The 20,505-nt window shown below is 28.4% G+C and overlaps 1 protein-coding gene across 1 annotated transcript; it reads right to left on the bottom strand.

Annotated features, from left to right (window-relative positions):
* Positions 1-883: 883 nt before the first annotated feature.
* LOC123300684 (palmitoleoyl-protein carboxylesterase NOTUM) lies at positions 884-5,085 on the bottom strand. Its single transcript, XM_044883297.1, has 5 exons — positions 4,883-5,085; positions 3,587-3,735; positions 2,609-3,100; positions 1,560-2,099; positions 884-1,257 (listed from the first exon to the last, which is right to left on the bottom strand). Exons 1-5 carry the CDS (start codon positions 5,068-5,070, stop codon positions 884-886), a joined length of 1,743 nt encoding a protein of 580 aa, XP_044739232.1. The 5' UTR covers positions 5,071-5,085.
* Positions 5,086-20,505: the final 15,420 nt, after the last annotated feature.

Here is a 20,505-nt window from a genome sequence, read left to right as displayed (position 1 = left end):
CATGTTTTAGTACGTACTATACAGGCAAATATTATACTATTCATGTAATTGAAGTTGCATATACAAAAAAAAAAATTAAAATCTATGTACAAATACTTTTTGTTATATGACAAGAAATTATTTTGTTTTAATCCATAATTTTGTTACAAAATTACGAGAATAAAATACTCAGATTATAAAATATATTTACTTTTTTAATTTAAATAATACCCGTACTTTTTGGCAGTGATTAGAATTTCATTTTTATTTATAGAGATGTATTATTATTATATCTTTCATTTTTTGAATGTAACGATAACTAAAAAATAAAATAAAAATATTACAACAAATATACAAAAAAAGAAAAATAAATTATTTTATTTATAGTCCAAGAGCCGATCGCCGTAACCCTTTCTCTGAAAACACTAAAGTACAGTTTTAAATTTATATTTTATTTTCACTTAAAAATGCATAACATTTAATACGGACTGAGCAAATTGAATTTTAGACTTATCATGGAAGATTTACTATGATCAGCTCTTGGACTATAGCGCTTGAAAACGCATTTATACATTCACACACCGGGCGTACGCATTTTAAACCAGAAGGAATTTTTCGTAAAACGAAGAGTAATTTTAGTACGCAATTAATCTGGGAATCATTCGAAATTATTTTGCCATGGACTTACAGCAATGTTATATATAGTTTGACGTTCGAAGAACTGTCTTCCGAATGACAGTTTCCATCTAAGGTGGTCTCTGAGAACCGTTATATTTACAAAATACTTTATTTCCTAACCAAATATTCATCGTAGATCAATGGCTTGGTTTTCCTTAATTCGGATTTGTAAAGGCCATGTAAAAAAATTTCTAATCAGTACTTTTCGTTAGTGAAAATTGTTTAACTAACTCGCAGATTGCGTTAATAAATTTAATAATTCCGAATGGTCCATATTATTTAACGTATTTACATCAATTCCTAAAGCTAACGCTACACTATCCATATCTAAACCGAATGATTTTAATAATTCAATAAAATCTAATTCTTCGCCCGTATATGGATTATGTAATTTTGGACAAGAATGATTACATTGTGGCCATGAACAACGTTCCATAACACGCATTTTACATTGTTGCAAAATGGATTGATGATGTGATGATGATGGTTTCGAACGTTTTTTTGCTTTTAATAATGATCGTTCTGGTCGTCTGGCTAAGTTTGTTTCCTCCGGTGATAATTGGTTCATCTTTTTTTCTTTTTCAGCGCGTTGTTTTCTGCCTGTAAACAAAAACGCAAAAACATACATTACTATTTTAATGAATTATAAAATTTTGCTTCCACAATAGTAACTAGTAAACAGTAAAAAATCTTCAGATCAGAAAAAATCGGAAAAAGTATTATTCCAGAATTTGAAGTAATTTGGTATATAGGGTAAATTTTACCCAAAAACCCAATGCATTTTTTTGCTATTGAGTTACAAGTTTCGTGGAGAAGCAAAAGTTATTTTCTGATCCTTTCTGAGGAACCAGGGTGTGCTAAATTAGAGATAAATTATGTTTTTTCATAATATGAGAACTCACCTTTACGTTTTTTATTTTGATGATTTCTACGATTATTTTTATTCCTATGCTTTTTTCGTCGTCTACGTTTAGGAACTGGTTTCTCACCAGCTGCATCCATATTATTTTTTAACATTGAATCACGTATAGTTGATAGTGTTGGTATGATCCGATGACGTATCGATACTATTGAAGGAAAATTTGTTGGTTCATTTGTATCCAAATCAACAGCAATTTTATTCATTGTTAAATCCTCGTCATGTTGTATACTATTTTTTACTGATGTATTATTATTAATTGAATCTAAATGTCGTTCCCAACAATGTAATGCTTCAGCCACTGAAATATCATCCACTTTTACATTTAACCAATCACGTTTTGTTAAAACCGAATGTGATATACATGAAGGTGCAAATAATGCTGTCACATTTTCAAAGCTATGCCGTAGGGAATCACCCATTTTATGTATGTAATCCCATTGTTGTTTGGTAACTGGTGCGCCCACATTATCAGCAGACATTTGTGCTTCATCGAAAAGCCATTGAAACACAAATAATGGCGCTAGAAATATAAAAATATTATCTATTAATGTAAAATCTAAAGGGCTGTGGTGAATTAAGTTAGAATAGGGATTATTTGATGAGTGCGTTATCGTAAAAAGTTGCACATTGTCGTAATAGCGAAGGATGCAATTTCCGCGGCTCAAAGATTTTTCTACGGATTGATTTTCGAACAAAGTCGCCGAGAGAAAGTTTGGTAGATTCGCACAAAAGGAAGCCACTCTCAAAGTTTCAAGTACGTGTTGATCATTTAAGAAAAAGAATGCTGTCCCGCGGGCTTTAGGCCTTTTGAACCTTACTTATTGATTAAAATAGTGTCAGTTTCGGTATTTCGATACCTCGAAAATTAAGCAAGATATGAAAAAAATGATTCTTTTTTTGCGGCTCAACAGATTTGATCGTGCCCTGGGTTCCCCATGCCCTGAGTTAAAATATAGATCTTCATTAAAATAAAAACTTAAAATTTAAAAATATGAATTTTAAATTTCAATAATCAAGTTTCATACTTACATTTTAGTGTAGGATACAATCTATATCCAAAATAACATCTCCAGGGTTCATCCTTATAAATATTTTGGCATTTTTTTGGAACTTTTCCCATCCATAATTTCATTCCTTTACGAATTGCTTCAACAGTTGCTAAACCAGGAGCGTAGGGTGCTCGATCCAAAAACCAACCAGAATCGATCACACCACGTACCTCAATATGCTTCAAATTCAATGTATGATGTAGTAAATCTCGAACCGTGTCTAAATTTACCATGGCTCCCGTTCCACCCGCACTACTACCTCCCAATAACATTTGTGTAGCATTTTGTAGGCCTAATGGTAACAAATCACGTATAGTTTGTTCCAGAATTTTTGCACCCATAAAATTGAATTTATCTTCGGCAACAGCCTGTGTACCACTCCATGCATCACTTGTGCAATACGGAATAAATACATGATTTGCATTCCACCAATAGGGATTCTCTTCTGGATTTGACGATAACAATCCACCAACTGTAAATTTCATATATTTAGTTATCGAAATTATATTTTTTGGATAATTAAAGACCATTGTAAAGGGACAATCAAATTTATAAAGATTTTATAATGTGAATCTAAAAATAAAACTTCCCAAAAATATTTCTATTTTTAACACATTTATAATTTTAACGCAAATAAATTTAGTTTTTCAAATTTTTAGGGATGTCATTTTGACATTATTTTTCAACAAGTAGGCTTAGCAAGTGAAATTTAAAAAATTAAAAAAACCCCCGACAAAGGTGGTTTTTTTCCTTATAGCTCTTTGCAAACTGAAACGATTTTTAAAAACATAGAACGCTTTACATGAATATATTTTCCAAACGAAAAAAAAAAATCAAAATCGGTTCATCCGTTTAGGAGCTACTATGCCACAGGCAGATATGCATAGCGATCAAACTTATAAAACTTTTTTTTTTGTTTGCAAATTTCGTTAGTAAAAAAAAAAGTAAAAATACGTACTATCACGGCTCTCTGGCCATTGAGTCGAAGTCATCAAATGCCTTAATCGCATCCATCGATTTCGACAACTTTTATGATCATAACAATACCATCCACCTTCCAAAAATATAATCCATTTTTTACTTCCATGATATTTTCGCAAATAAAACCTGTAAAAAGTTAGACCCTTAGAATCGTAAAATTATTTTAAATTGGTTCAATAGTTTTGGATTTAAGTGTACAATTTTTTGTTGTATCTTTAAAAAAAAAAATACAATTTTTACTCAAATATATTGTGCTTTTATGATTACACTAATTGGAAAGCCAGATTTAAAGGGAACTGTATAATTAAGTAAATACAACTCAATATATATTTTTGTAATCAGTTTACCATACACCAAAGCTTTAGAACCAGTATAAAATTATAAAGTATGTGAGAAAATGTTCGAATGTATATTAATCCTACTAATTTAATCTGCCGAAAAATAAACTTTTAAGGTTTTTATTGCATAAAAAGGTCAAATTATTTCTCCTAGTCATCCATGTATTAATCAATAAGAAATCGAGACGCTCAATTTAATTTAATATTCAATGAAATGTGATCTTTTTGATCATTAATTTATTTTTAGTTTATTTTAAGATCTCGCGGACCCAGACGACGATTCTTAACTTGACGATTCTTAAACTTTTTCTTGTTTTTTAAAAATAACTTTTATATAAATTGTTTGTCCGGTGCTAAATAAGAGTTGATTTTTGTTTTAACAAATTTCAACAATTGATTTAATTGGGACTCAAGTTTAGATCTTTACTCATTTTGTGGGTCTATGGTGGGCCATGGTCTATTAGTAATGAAAAAGAAATTCCTTTCCATAAAAGAACTATTTTACATTGTACTAGCTCGTGGTGTTATCCGCGATTAAAAGAGATTTCGAGAGTTTTTATCGTTACTGTGTAAATAAATCAAGAAGAAAATTAATTAAAAATAAATTAAATTAATTGAGAACCAAGCTTTCTTGAGAAAAATGCGCAAAAAATTTATTTCACGAATTGACAAAACCCTTTAAAAACATGGTTACTGTATATCCCATAAAAACTGTGCATTTTTCCGAATTTATTTTATCTCTGTGCCGAATTTTATCTAGATCTGTTCAGCTGTTCTGACGTGATTGAGTAACAAACATTAATTCATCCAAACTTACACGATTTTAATACATATCAGATTGTGCGTAACGATCATGTAATAACATTCAATCATTTTATCACTCACTATAATTAAAATTTTCGAGATCAAAGACATATAATAATGAAAATATTTACCCAGCTCGTGAACCATCATTACAAGTAATATGTCGATCTGATAAATATACACGCTTTAATCCACGTGATTCATCTGATACACTTTTATTTTCTAATATTTTGATTAAACGTTGTATTGTATTTGTGTGTATTGGTGGTGTTGATACAGATTTATTTGGTACTGGTGGTACATTTGGAACATTCACCATTGGTTGACCATAAACATTTGGTGTAATATATGTACATACAATTAATGATGACCATATTAAAAACATCTGAAACAAGAATCAAATTATTACGATTTTATTAATTTATTGATGTATAAAAATTCATAAAATTATGCCCAATGCATGCTCATTAGATAAAAATTGGGGAAAATAATAAGAGAAATTAAAGGGTAGAATTCAGTAATTTTTCACTCATTTTGAGTGAACAGTAGCAGTAGCTACAAAGATCCATACTTGCAAAATTTTCGCCTTTGCCATTGGATTTCTTGTCCTGGTTTGATTGTCCTAGAGCAGGGGTGGAAAACCTTAATGTTATGTGTCATTAAATAATTAATTTGGACTTCGTGATTGTATTCTGTACCTCCTTAATTCAATAAAATAAGTAATTGAATCTTAAAAATTAAAGTATAGTAAGAAAATATTGTCTTAATCAAAGTATTTACTAGCTGCCTTAAGAACCAATTTTCCTTCTAGTACTTTTTTCTTCAGTTTACTATTTATTTCACGGAAAAATATATATTTTTTTGAAATACAGTATCTACTAAAATATTTTGAGAATTTTAATTCTTTTTTCTTCAAAATCCTAAATAAATATTCTACAAGTCTTTCAAATTTATATTCTCAATAATATATGTTAATAATTTATTAGAAAATCTTTGGTTTTTGATGACAGCTCTGAGATTTCTCCAACTTTGAGAACAAACTATCATCAATGAAAAAGGTATATATTTTTGAATACACTCAAATCCCATTACAAATAAGTAAGTTCCTTTGCCTATACGAAACTAGTTTAAACATTATTGAAATGTTAATTTAAAATAATGATTTATCGGAAGATAATAATTTATTATTCAAAACATCCGTACCTTTATAAATATATGTATATCTATTAAAAGCCAAACCAACTAATTAATTATGTATTACTACTTATGTTAAAATTAATATTTGTTTAACTTAGCCTTCTGGATTTTTAACAATAAAATGGGATAGCAGATAACAAGTGCAGTATTTCCTAGTATTAAAGTTCATTACTTTATTAAACATTAATTGAATATATACCTATCATACCCATACGAATTATTTATGTAAAAAAAACCCGTAGAGCTCATTTCAATTGCTTTGGAAAACTATCGCCACAATCCATTTTAAGAATAAATTATTTATCTGAATTAAGTCGGTAGATTTAAATTATATTAATACACGGAAACAGAATATCGGTTCTAAATATTGACCGTGAGAAAATTAATGGGCTTTTATTCAGATAGTTTCCTAATCGAGGGAAACAAGGTTCGTGAAAATCAGTCAAGGTTTACAACTTGTATGTGAGGTTTAATAATAAATCAATGAATGGAGAACCATTTTGTTTTTCAAAAGAAAATTTGTATCAAATTTAATAACAGGAAAATACAATTTTTTTTAAGTGGAACAAGACCTCTGGATATCTTAAAAACGTAACAATAATATGATTTTGTTTATTAAAAAAAATCCAAATGTAGCACCTTTACTTTTTAAAGCACGCACTTAGGAGTGGAATGTAAAATTAAACAAAATCTCATTTTTATGGTTTTCTTTCAGTTGTATAGTTGCAAAAACATAGTAAATTTATTTAGGTTTTAAAACAGGGTATCATCAGCTCAGAATTTTCGCTTATTTTTATGATCATTTAAGCGTTATTTTCCTGTGAACAATATACTATGTACATTGGTAATTAAATTGAATAAAAGCCTAAACTCCTGGAATTATATTCTAAAGTGGAAAATAATTAGTTTCTCTTTCCTATTTTAAAAATTTAGAAGCTTTTTTTTTTATAAATGAACTTGAGATTTTTTGTTTGATAAGATTTGGAAGCATATTTCAAGAATATCGTGGAATAGTAGTTTGAAGGAGCGGAAGCCGGAAGTAGATAATTTTTATATAATCGAACGTACAGTGAAGTTTTAGTATATAAATTTAATAAATATATTTCAATTTTTAACATTAGGTACAATAATATTGTAGCCAGTTTTTGTAAATGATTTTGTTTGATAAAAAAATGTTATAAGAAGATATTTTGAATAAGAAAAAGATAGAATTATAAAATAATAATTTGATTACGCGTCGCTACTTTTTCTTTGAAATCGATAAAAACATCAAAGTAAATATTACCGCCACGCTAAACTATTATATGATGCTTAGCGTGAGTATAATGAAGTGGAGATGATCGTAGTTTAAAAAACGTTTTAGTAATGAAATATACTGCTCGGAATTGAATGTGTAAAAGCTGATGAGTTGATTTTTATACCATGTATATATGTAATACATATCAAGGTATACTAAGTTTAGTCCCAAGTTTGTAAAAATATTGATGCTACCAACAAAATTTTGGTAAAGGTGTTCATAAAATCACCTAATTATTCCATTTTCGGTTGTCCACCCGTCCGTTCGTCTGTGAACACGATAACTCAAAAGCGTACTTAGGACGTAAAAAGTGAGGTCGAATTCGTAGTAAATGAGCAACACAGGTCTATAGGGTCTTGAGTCCGTAGGACCCATCTTGTAAACCGTTAGAGATAGAATAAAAGTTTAAATTTAATGTTCTTTATAAGTAAACATTTTTTGTTTAATACATTTTTTACCAGAGTTTCGTCTTTTTAAATTTTTTTCCTAAGGTGGATGAACATCGAATAGGTTGGACTACGAAATGTCTGAAAGTTTCTAATAAAAGTTAATAATAATGCTATTAAGTAGAAAACAAAATTCTTACAAGAAAGTGCAGTTATTTAAATTTTTTTTAAATTGATCTTCCTTGATTATTCCTAAAAATTGTTTTATTTGATAGTTTAAAAATCGTTTTTAGTGTACTTAAAATCTAATAATTCAGAACAATACGAAATTTTGATTGTATCAACTTGAAACAGGACCCAAAACTTTGGATATTTTGTTTTTTTATATTTCGGTTTTGTTAATTTATTACACCAATCTTATGAGAATGAAGAAAAATACGGGATCACAAATAGGTAGTTACTACACTACTCTAAAGAGTTGAATTTTAAGGGGGGAATTATAGAAGAGGCGGCGAAAATAGGCGTTGAGTTTTACTTAAAATTGAAAACGGTTTAAATAAAAGATTAAAGAAAAATTAATAGTTTTAATCTTATCATACTTCGTGTACATCGAAAAAAAATCTCTCAACCGTTGCTTGTATAATCAACTCCGATTAGAATCGATTGTATAATACAACGTATGTATATCTAATAGCACGTTTTGATGTTATGTTTAGGTCATTATTTCTTGATTCGATTGCCGTTCTTCATGTAATAAACACTGTTGTACTCTCATTATTTGATAAATGTTTTCGTACTTCAAAGTAATTTAAAACATTTACGAAGACTACCATTCAGACACATTTATAATTCGCGTCATGGAGTCCGTTAGATCTATTATAAGTTTGTTACGTACGTATATATTAACGTAATTCTTAATAAAATGCTTTGATTGTCAAATGAAAGAAATAGAAAATGATTAATTTAAAAGTAATTTTCAGTCGTTTAGAATAAAAGACGAATTCATTGCAGTAAATTCTTTCTGAAAATACAATACAGTATCACTAATATGGATAAAAAATTTCTTAACGCAGGAGCTGCGTTAGCTAAGCGAATTCCCTCAGAAGTTAAAAAAAACATTTTTCTTAAAAACAAATATTGCATTTTTGGTTATCCATGAATTTTTATTCCGAAAAGTTAGAGAGTCATCCAGACATCCATTTGGTAGGATCGATCGACATTTGAAGAAATTTTTTCAAAATTCCATCATGAGTAGGTACAAAAGTAATAGCTCCATTTCCTTCGTTAATTCACTAAAAAACAGTGGGATTTAAGACTAAAAACCTACGTTTAATTTGCATATGGACTAAAAGTATGGGGTGATGGATAACTATAAAATAGACTAGCTCCAAGAATGAACCTATAGAGAGCACCCCACGTTCTACAACATTGAATATTATATTGCCATTAAAATTATCTTGTACTTTTTTTTCATGTGTTCACGTTAATAAAGCGTTGTTTTCTAGCTTTTTAACACAATTTTGTTAACATTTATTATATTACTGATTTATGTTTGTAATCACTGTAGAAAATGAAGGAGAACAAGATAGTAATATAACATCCGTCCGAGAAATTTTTCATTTTGTAAACTGGTCTGTATCCAGGTTCATATTGATATAATCTATATAAACTAATTATTATTCTACCACAAAATCCTAATAATATTCCAAACACAAATATTGAATGAATTAGACTAAAAGCAAACTCAATAATAATTAAGTATTAAATATGATAATGTAAAATTCATATAATATGCATAAAACTTTAAATTAAATTATGTCCTATTATATTTTATATTATATATAAAACATAAGTGTGTTTTATTAATGAGGTAAACATTACATTTGATATTTATACTAGTGAAGGGATTTGATGAAATATTAAAAAAAAACAAAAACAAAAACAAGGAATGTAATAGCTAACGTAGTTAATTGTTTTAATACTTTGTATACTGAAATATATTGAGTTATACATCTGTTCGTTTTTTTTTAAACACAGCCTTAAAGATCGAATTGAAAGTAGGGTTTCTGTTTTCTCTACCTTTTTTATTTCTGGAGAATTCTTGAATAGGATTTCCCGAGTTTTTCGAGTATCTCGAGCAATTTTGAAATTTAAAATAAAACTCAATCTTATAATCAAATTTTTGTTTTATTACAAATTAAACTGATGGATCAACAAAAAACAATAAATTAAAAAAACTGGACTCCGCTGGTCTTTATACAAAGTAAAGATTAGAGAGGCACATAGCTTTTTTTATAATTATTTGGTTTCTGCCAGTTCCCAAATGTACAACAGTCTTTAATTAAATAAAAAATAATTAGTAAAATTAAATCAACAAAATTACTAGAACATATTAAGATAACTATAAAAACTTGGTTAACAAAACAAACATTTTGCTCCCAACCTAGACTAAACATTTTTTCAAGCGTAAGCGCTTTTTTAAATAAATTTATAGTTTCGCGAGTGTGACTGGTCTTGCCAGTAGTTTCAGCTGCCTTAATGGCTTTATTAGTTGAAGTTCAAATAATTCATTATCGGGTTGGAAATCCTCTTCATTATCTTGGTTTGCGATGCCGGAAACTTCGGTTGAACCAGAATTTGGGTTTGGATATAATCTATTATCTACGAGTTATATGCGTGTTTTTCAGTTGAATGTTGAGTTTTTATCCCGTCTCGATTAAAGATAAACTTTACGAGAATTCTCGAGGCGATTATGAAATTTTATTGTTTTATTAACCCGCCTATCGCAGTTTTTCTATCGAAAAGTGTTGATGGTTATTTTTAATTAAATTAATTTTAATCAATTTTTCCATGAAAGTTTTTTTGCAGGCATTTTTTTGTAGGCTATCTTTCTTCTGATACCCATTTCGATTGGTTTGTAAATCAAAATTTGTGAAACAGAATGTTAAAAGATACTCAATTTGTTGACCGATGTTTGTGGAATTTTATATCAAAAACAATTGTAATACTTTTAAATGCATATAGGAACACCATACATTGATTGGTATTAAGTTCCTGTCGACCATTTCCTATTGAATCCTGTATAATATTAATCTATTACCGGCGATAAAAATCTATACACGTTATCAACGTACCTACGTATATACGTTGTAGATGTTTATATGAATGTAAATAAACTCTCATATTTATGGAAGAATTTGATTAGTTTCAATACTTATATACATTTTATAATTTCCGGTATAGGGTGTATGATTTTTATCGTTTATAATTTACTCACATTTTCCTCTATGTACAAAATAGCCTCCACCTCTCTTGATTTCATTTATTCTCCTCTTTCCGTTACACTCGAAGGGATTGTTTTACACAGCAAAAATATATGCAGTTTTCAATTTTTTAAAGTGTAAAATAGGCATAATTCATTGAGTATATCAGAAAAGATGGCCAAGAATTGTTATACATTTACTATTTTAAATTTTTACAGAAATCTTTAATTTATGGTTCAAAATGATGACCATAAATGGAGCAGTAAAATGTCAGATTATATTAAATTAAATTTTTTTTAAATATATCTTTATGAATTATAGCTCATGTGCTATTCTGATGTATGAGCTACATTATTGTTCAGTTTCATTCAAATCCGTTCATTAGTTTTTGCGTGAAAGCGTAACAAATAAACAAACAAACATCCTTACTTTCACACTTACTTATTATATATAGGGAGAAGTAAGTTGAACAATTTGTAACCAGGCTCTTTTAAGTTTTTTTGAATTTAATTTTTTTGTTTCGCTGCACGTTAAAAAAATAACCTTTTTACTTTTATTTTCCAATCGCATGAACATAATTTTTCCAGTACGTACCATGTTAAATGTACATACAAAAGGTATGATCCGGAATAAACAGCATATTCATAATTTTATGTTAAAGATGAGTTGATACTTTAACGTTAAGTGGATAGTTGTTGCATTTTATTTGTAAGACAAAGTTTTCTACTCATAGATATAAAGATAAGATATAAATATTAGATTCCGAGGGTAAGATCTATTATCACTGCATCTGAAACAATCTAGTATAATTTCTCTAATAGGTTCAGTAGAGAATAATTAAGAGATGTTTAAACGCAGTCCTTTTTACGCTCTCTGTTGATGACGTATTAATATGTGACCTGCCAATTGGTGACAGGTCAATGTATAATTTACACTTTAAAAAAATGAATTTACAACACAAAATTTACACACGTTATTATTAGGTTCTAATAAAAAGCCGTAGAATAATAAAACTCAATGCAAAACCATACAAAATATAAGTAATTAATACCATTATACAGTATATCAACAAATCTGACAAGCCACATACTACATATAACATCACGCCCGTTTTAAAATTTGAATTTCCGTTTTAGAAAATTTGAATTTAGCTTACTGAATTTCTACTTTTATTAATTAATTTTAAGTAATTAAAAAGATATTAATTACTAAAATAATGGTTTAGATGAAATGTCCAGCCAATAAAGAATACACATTTTTTTATATGCTTAGTTCCCCACCAAATATATCTGATGATATAAGTGTTGCATTTTAAATTGATCGCAAGATACAATGTGTAATCATACTATTGGACTTATTGCCAGAATTTATTATTTTTAAGGTCGCTTTTTAATAACTAGGATTGTCAGAATTATTGACAAAAGTATTTAATTAAAAGTAATTTTTTACTTTTTCGTTCATTTTTTAGTAGAATAGTTTTTTTCAAAATTTTGTTATGCTAGTTAGCTTATTACCTATGTACTGAAGTACCAGTCAAATTTAATTAGACATCGCCATTGTGGCACTATTAAATTATAAATCTAAGATAAATAGGTGGAATAGTACATTGTACAAAATATTTATATTCATTTTTGTGCCGGTATATGATTCTTTTTTTAGGAGCACAATTTCTCTTAGATTATTTTGTGTGCATAATACAGAGGTCATATCATCCAAGAAATTGTTGAATCAAAATATTAAATTTTCCGTATCTCGAAATTACATAATGTTTCATAATTGGTATGCATTACATGCAACAGTCTTGTGATCGAATTTTTCATTTTCTTTTGGTATGAAATCCTGAATGGACTTACATATACACACACACAAGCACATGCAAATAGACAAATAAAATGAATGAAGCTATGATGTTTGGTTTCCTGTAGAGAGACGTGTGCGATTTTAAAAACGCCGTAATAAGAAGTTTTTGTTTACCACTTAAATTACATAAAAAAGAATTTAAGAAAATTAATTGTGTGTTTATGTCAATATTGTCTATTAAGATAGTTGGGTCACGCAAGAAAAATCTTAAGAAATCTTCTAAACTTTGAATATAAGTAATTAAAAGCCCACGTTGTTAAAATTTGAAGACAATTTATCAGGTCTGACATGAAATAATTTCAATTAAAAAGGGTATTTTTAATACACGTAGCATGGGAGAAGTGTGGAAATATGGCAATCTTTACCAGAGAAGGAGATTTACCGTTTTGACAAAAAAACTAATATTTGGAAATAAATTTCGATTTTTGCCCCAGTTTCCTATATCAATTTTTTGTATTATATAAATACGTATTTCGATTACCAAGTAGTCATCATCAGTATTAATTAGCTAATCGTAATTATTCATATTGTGTATGTTTCTCGTTGCTAATTTGGTGGCGAAAAAGGGAAAATAAAGTTAATTATATTAGAAATCAGTAGGTCATTTTTCCTTTCCCTTATACCGTAATGTTGCGCTTACGTTGTGGAAGGGTTTTATAAAAATAATATTGAAGCACTGAGAGAGCAGATTCGGCCAAACATGCCTACCCCTAGACGTATGTCATCCTATTGGAGCTAAAACTTTTAATTTTTATCATTACTTAATTTTATTTGCCTTTTGATGTTGTTTAAAATAACTTTTTCACAGTTCGAAATCGCACACTTCTTTGTCCCACCCTGTATATAGCTCCGTTGCTACGGATAAGTTATTATTGTTGTACATAGTGGTTGTCATGTGATAGCTGTTGATGCTACTTTGTTTTTATGATGTTATTTAGGTCACGCAAAGTTAAATTTCAAAGTTTTCTTTGATCATTCACTGCAGATAACAATTTCAGAAAAAAAATGACACTTCAATCTGTTTAAATATCCTACCTTTAAATTTATATCTCCGGGTGTTTTTTTTTTCTTTAAGTGTCTGAAGGTGAAAAAACAAGAGCCATTTATTTATTTATCTTGACCTAGTAATAAGTTCGGTTACTTTTATTCGCTCCATGCATGAGTTTTATTTCAGGCAGTTTAGATAGAAACGACACGCTACTTTATTAATATAATTGTATGGATGGACATATAAATCTATGGATTGTTGTTGCTTAGGAGTAAAGTGTCTTTATGTTTTATAATATCGACAGTATTTATTAAGGAAAATTGATTCAAATTGAAAACTACAGTACATATTCAATATTATTTATCTACCAAGAAAAACAGATTTTTTTTATTTTACTAACTCTGCTCTGTATAAACAATAATAATTTATGTCTATAGATCGACATTTAATCGAAGATGTACTGAAAAATTCTGTGTTGTATCAACTTATCTACAAGACGATATGTAGTCATAAATTATCAATACTAATACAGAGAAGTGTTGGTAAAAATAACAAAATCAATTTTTTGTTCATGGTAGATAGATAATATTGGATATCTGAACGTAGTTTTCAATTACTAAGTCGAAATTGTAAAAAATAAAACTACTTTACTCTTCGGCAAACTTTGAATTTTTCGACAAACCTCGTTTACGAATGCAAAAAATTGATATATGATAATTTCATGTTGCGTTCGTTCTAGGCCATACAGAACATTTATTAAGAATAACTTTTGTTCATAAAACAAATAATAAAATAGTTTACTATATTGTACACATAAAAAATTAAAATAATGACAACATCATGCTGAAGTTGGCTGTTTCATATTGAAAAAAGTAAAAATAATTTCAAACAATTGCCGAACGATTGGAACCAGTACAGCTAAATATTTGAATTTACTATAGAATGGGATTGAATTTAAAATATGAATTCATTGATACAAAATCACTGAAGTTAAATAAACAAAATCATTACTTCTATAAAGATTGATTTCAGTTTAAAGTCATGCATTTTAATGATGGAAAATAAAATTGTACTTAGTTGGAATATATAATCGAGAAAATAAAGGAAATCGATGAATTTAAATAAAAATTTCTTTGCGTTTGCTTTAAATAGAGGATTTGGTTATTATGATCGCATATCTATCATGTCTAGCCCATATGTGATTGAGCCAACTACATGAAGATTGTTGTTACTAACCTACAGAAAGTTTGAAATAAACTTATTGATCATTTTTTAATATATACTATATTTTTGGATATATATGTAACAAGCATCGCTAGAGCAGTTGATAATCCATATATCGCTGGTTCAAATTCGACACGAAGAAAAGAGCAGTTGATAATCCTATTAGCAGGTATAAACCTTTTATTTTTTTACCTGCACATGTAGTTGTGACAATCACATCACTATTGTTTAAAACTATGATGCATTTGAAAACAACAATATTTAAAATTTGTTAGACAGTATATTACTTTCATACAAACAACTTATGCGTTTATGTCAACTTCACCACTCAACCCCGTACGGTAGTTGTATTACATTCGTGTCACCATTCGCCGCATTCGATCTCTCGATGAGCTTGAGACAACCTCATATCAGTTGGTATTATGAAATTTTTTTCAAGTGTACCGTCTGAATTGAACATTTGTTTCTATATACTCATATGAGACATCTCTATAAATCATCTCATAAATCATATTCTAAAGCCTATTATTATTTATAAAACAGTCCTATCTATGCCCGTTGACATTCGATAGGCTGTATAAGTCTATATTTTTTGGTGAAATTAACCTGAGTACATAAGGTCAACTAAAGAAGAAGTATACAAAATAATGTTTTGATTATTTAGAAATTTGATTCTTACAATTGTTCCGTTATATATCAAGAATCGATTAATCTGATTTGTTTAGTATTTGCACTCAATGGAACCCTCAATGCTGTGATCTATATGCATGCTGAGTGTAAATTTATTCATATATGAGTGAAGGGTAATTAAATCAAAATTTACATAATTTTAAATAATAAGTACCTTAATATATTTAAGGTACCTTTTATCATTTTTACATATTTAAATACAAACCTATCTGCTTTATTTATTTTGGATTCTAAAATTTATAATGAAAATTCATAAAACGAATGGTTTTCCAATTTGTATATACATTTATGTATTATATATAAATAATATTAATAATTACAGCAATTATCAGCAATTATTTACAACAATTTTAAAACGAAAACCACATTATATAAATTTATGTCAGGGATATTGACCATATCACCTTTGTAAGTTTCCTTTGCGACAAGGAAAATATTAATTATAGAAAATAATTTAGAGTAACAAAAAATATTAAATTGTATTTTGAGAAATAATTTGAATACAAGAGCTTAAAAATTTAAGCTTGGTTAGTGTTAGAACTTGTCGCGTATTTAATAGAACTTATTTAAGAAAGTAAAATCAATTTTCTTATACTTATATCCAAGGAACATCGGGCACCTAGCCTCTTGGTTATACCGAAAACTATGGTAATATGATAAGTCTTAGAAGTTGAATGTGAATATTTAACATAATGAACTTGTAAAGGTGAGCTATAGTTTTCCTTTCCCGTTCCCTCCACTATTTAACCAACAAATGTAAAAATGGGTGAATTGTTTGTTTTAATAGATATTTGTCCGAAAAGACATATCGAAAAGGAAATGAGGAAGGTGAGATACGATGTACCTTCCACCGCCAGTACAAAAAAATAAAAAAATGTACGTCCCAGCAAAAAAGACATTTTTTCATATTATTAAGGTAGTATGAGCGCCAAGACAAGTTTAGACTTGTAATTTAAATTATTTGTACTTTATTTTCGACTTTGATGATAAATTTTATTATAACTTCATGAATGTAGACGAAAAATAAGAATAAAATTTTAGAAATATCGAAAGCTAAATAATTAACCAAAATTTTCAATTTTCGATATTTTGAAAATTACTCCAGATATCGAAAAATTTTATTAATTGAAAATATATACATTTTTTGTGTCCCCACTACCGTGCTCATACATCCTTAATTAGTCGGACAAAACGGTTTTTTTTTGTTTTCAATAATTTATAAAGTTTTTAACTTTAATTTAAAGTTTTTAAGTTTTTATTTTAATTTCCACCGCGTTTTCCCATAAGACTAATGTTAAATATGCTTACATTTAGATAATTTTTTTTATTTATATAATCGGACAAAGCTGTCTCTCCCTAAAGTTTTCGGAATTGATTTAAACTGATTTAAGCCTTTTATCGAAAATTGCCCTGGCGCTCGTACATCCTTAATATAAGAATTTGAAGTGTTTATACATATTTTGTGATACGTTTTATAGCTTTATAAATTTGGGTGTTTGCAATTCTTTTTGTTTGTTAACAAAAGGCTTTCGCTAATGCGAATTTCAAAACATTCCCATCATCAACACCTTCGAGTTATAAGTCAATATATATTTCCCTATTGATTTCTCATAAGTTTAATTACCAGCAATGTTTTTTCACACTAACGCTGATCAATTTTTTCTGAATAACTTTTTGGATTTATAGAATTCAAATTCTCTGTTACTGCTTTTTTATGGAAAGTATTTTGAGTTCATTACCTAATGATCGAATGAAAAGTGAGAAAATTCATTAACAACGGATTGGAATAAAGAGTAAAACTTCAGAGATGTAAATATATTTTCTACAGTAATACTTTAGTCTAATAGTACAGTTTATACCTGTAGTTTTACAATCTGTATACATGCATAATAAATCAAAATTAATTTTAATGATATTGTCGGTGAATTAATAGGCCTACAACTATGTAGATAGCGATAACATACCTAACATTTATTATTTAATACACTAATTTATTAATAAAATGAGGCATAGAGTGCGCGAACGAATAAATATTGTTGCCAAAAATAAATTACTAAATAACGTAAATATAATTATTATTATAAAAAAATAACAATAATTTTTATTTTATATAAAAATTTGTTAAAAATATCATATATTTTATAATAAATAATAATAAAGGATAAAAATAAAATTGTATGTAATTTCTAATACATTTTAAAAATGGTTAACAAGCACTTTACAAGACGATGGATAATGATTATTCTAAGAAAAATCCATCAAAATCATTTTATGTAAAAATAGTCTCATTAAAAATACATAATCTTATTATAATTTCATTTATACAGTGTTGTATTTGATTTATTTTTGATAATATAGATTTTGTAGTAGATAGTTTCATGTTTACTTTTATCAGTTTTTTGTGAAAAATTCATATCGATTTTCTGTACGGTTTACGAGAAATTATCTATCAAAGTCAGTGTTTTTACAAAAAAAAGTTTTTCATTTTTATGCACAGTTCGTAATTTTGGTATGATTTTTTGCAAACATTTGAAATCCAACATTTAATACGACTCTTCATCATATACCACCATGTAAAAAGGGCTGTTTTTAATAATTTATTTATCGTAGGCGTATTAAATACTCAATAATTGGCACAAAAAATTTCAATTTTTTTGCTAACACTACCGTTTTGGTATCGAAACATCTTAATAAATATATTCGGTTAAATAGCACAGGATGTATGAAATCGAAATCACATACCAATGTAACAATCATCACACAACACATGCACAGCAAAGAATTGCTAAAATATTAAAATTACATTTGAATAATTATATTTTCCCATGAACCATTACTTTTTAGAACAATTCCAATATTGTGATTTTGAAAAAAGTCGATTTCTGATGCATGACGACGTGGATTCTGCACTTTTAATATAATTGTGAAACTTCTTACGCGGATATCGTTCATTTTTGGTAGATTACCAAATTTTGGTTTTCAAGTACGTAGAAAATGCCCTACTATTGCCGAAATTGTGACCAGCACCCGATCGGGGGATGAAAAGAAAGCCTGATGATGTGAGTCATCAAAAGTGCCAGGTCAAGGCCCAATTTACTGCCCCCACTATCGAAAACCCTGTTAGGTAACTAGTATAGTGAATCAGAGTACTTTAGCCCGACCGAAAAGGCAAAATGAACCAGAGTAGGCGATTATTATTAGCTCAAAAAGGCAACTAACTGGGCGAAATATCGTAAATCTTATCGTATATAAATCTGAATGGGCATCCACCACTAAATACTAGTAACAATCACTGTGTACTTTACGTGTTCTGCGTTTTATCACAAGTATAATTTTGAGTAAAATAATCAATCCAAAAAATTTTTGTGTATATATTTAAGCAGAAATCTCAATATCAATGATTCAGCTAAAATAAATCTTACATTTCAATTTCACAGTTCGCTACATGGAAATAGAAAATGTTCTTTGCAGCGAAAATGACCTTTACTAAAGGCTGGCAAAAAGTTTACAAGACAATGGTTTGAAGTCATTGGTCCTACTAATATAAACAGTACAGATATCTTACATGGGTAAAGCAAAATTTATATCCTTTTGAAAAACCCTAAAACCATCATACTTTCCAAAAAAAAAAAAAAAAAAACAATATAATCGCTGTTTTAATGACACCGACTAGACTTTCTAAACAATATTATATAAGAACTAACAAAAATCATTATTTTTATTTTTGTATAAAGATTTGTTTTGATATAGAAAAAAAAACTATATAGGTATCTTCATACATGTAATACAATATACATAGTATATATCTATAAGAGAACTAAGAACCGAGGTGGACCCCTCACTATGCAACCGTAAATGTCACATGTTCATTTTTTTACGGGCTATAAACTTAATGTTTATTACTTTCACAGATGATTTACAGAATAAGAAAAACCTCTTTTTATTTATTTCTTCTTCTTTAGTGTGTATAGATACTTATAGAATTATTAGAATGAGATTACGTGATATCCTACTACTGTTATTTACAATTCTAGGGTAAACTTTTGTTCAGTTAACCCTTAAGTGTTGCTGTAAGTATGTTCTAAGTGAAGCGTGACTGGTATAAGTCCTTGAATAAAATTTGTCTTGTCGCTAGCTAGTAGTATCTATCACCTATTTATACCTGCATAATCATTTTTAAACGAAAATTCGTTTTACAAACCACTCAGTTTTTAATTCATAAAGCTCTTCTGGCTCATTAACTTCTAAGAATTGCAAAACTGGAACTGCGTTATCGTATTTATTTTCTGGCGTTAAGCCTTCTTTGTAAGGTTTGGAACAAAAATATAGTGCAAAGACCCTCTCTCCGTTCCTATATACAAACCGTCATACTATAATGGGCACGCTATGACGGCATCAATTTATATTGTTTTAATGTAGATTGTTGGCATAATACCGTACCAATTGGTCTGCCGGTTTATATATGGGGAAAGAGAGATTATTACTTACAGTCTAGTGTCAATCAGATTTTCACATAAGAAATTCCTATTAGTACAGTTAAAGATTAATGGAATTGGCGGAAAGTATATTGCAAAGATCTACCATTTATATACAGAATTTGTTCTTTTACCCTATTTTTTATTAAAATTTTGAACTTTTGTATAAAATGCTGTCGATATTCGACACAACAGTTCGTTTGTCCAAAATGGACAAAAAAAAAAAAAACAAATCGGTAGCTTAATTAGTGATTCTATCGCTTTGTGGATGCAGTAATTTGGTAACCCTAACGCTTTGTTTAAGTAATGCTATAGTTTATGCATAAAATTATATCTATAAAGTATACTTATGACTATAATTTACTATCAATAGA

The sequence above is a fragment of the Chrysoperla carnea genome, chromosome 5 (genome assembly GCF_905475395.1).
Source record: "Chrysoperla carnea chromosome 5, inChrCarn1.1, whole genome shotgun sequence".
Taxonomy (NCBI): domain Eukaryota; kingdom Metazoa; phylum Arthropoda; class Insecta; order Neuroptera; family Chrysopidae; genus Chrysoperla; species Chrysoperla carnea.
This window is presented reverse-complemented; position numbering and strand designations above follow the sequence as displayed.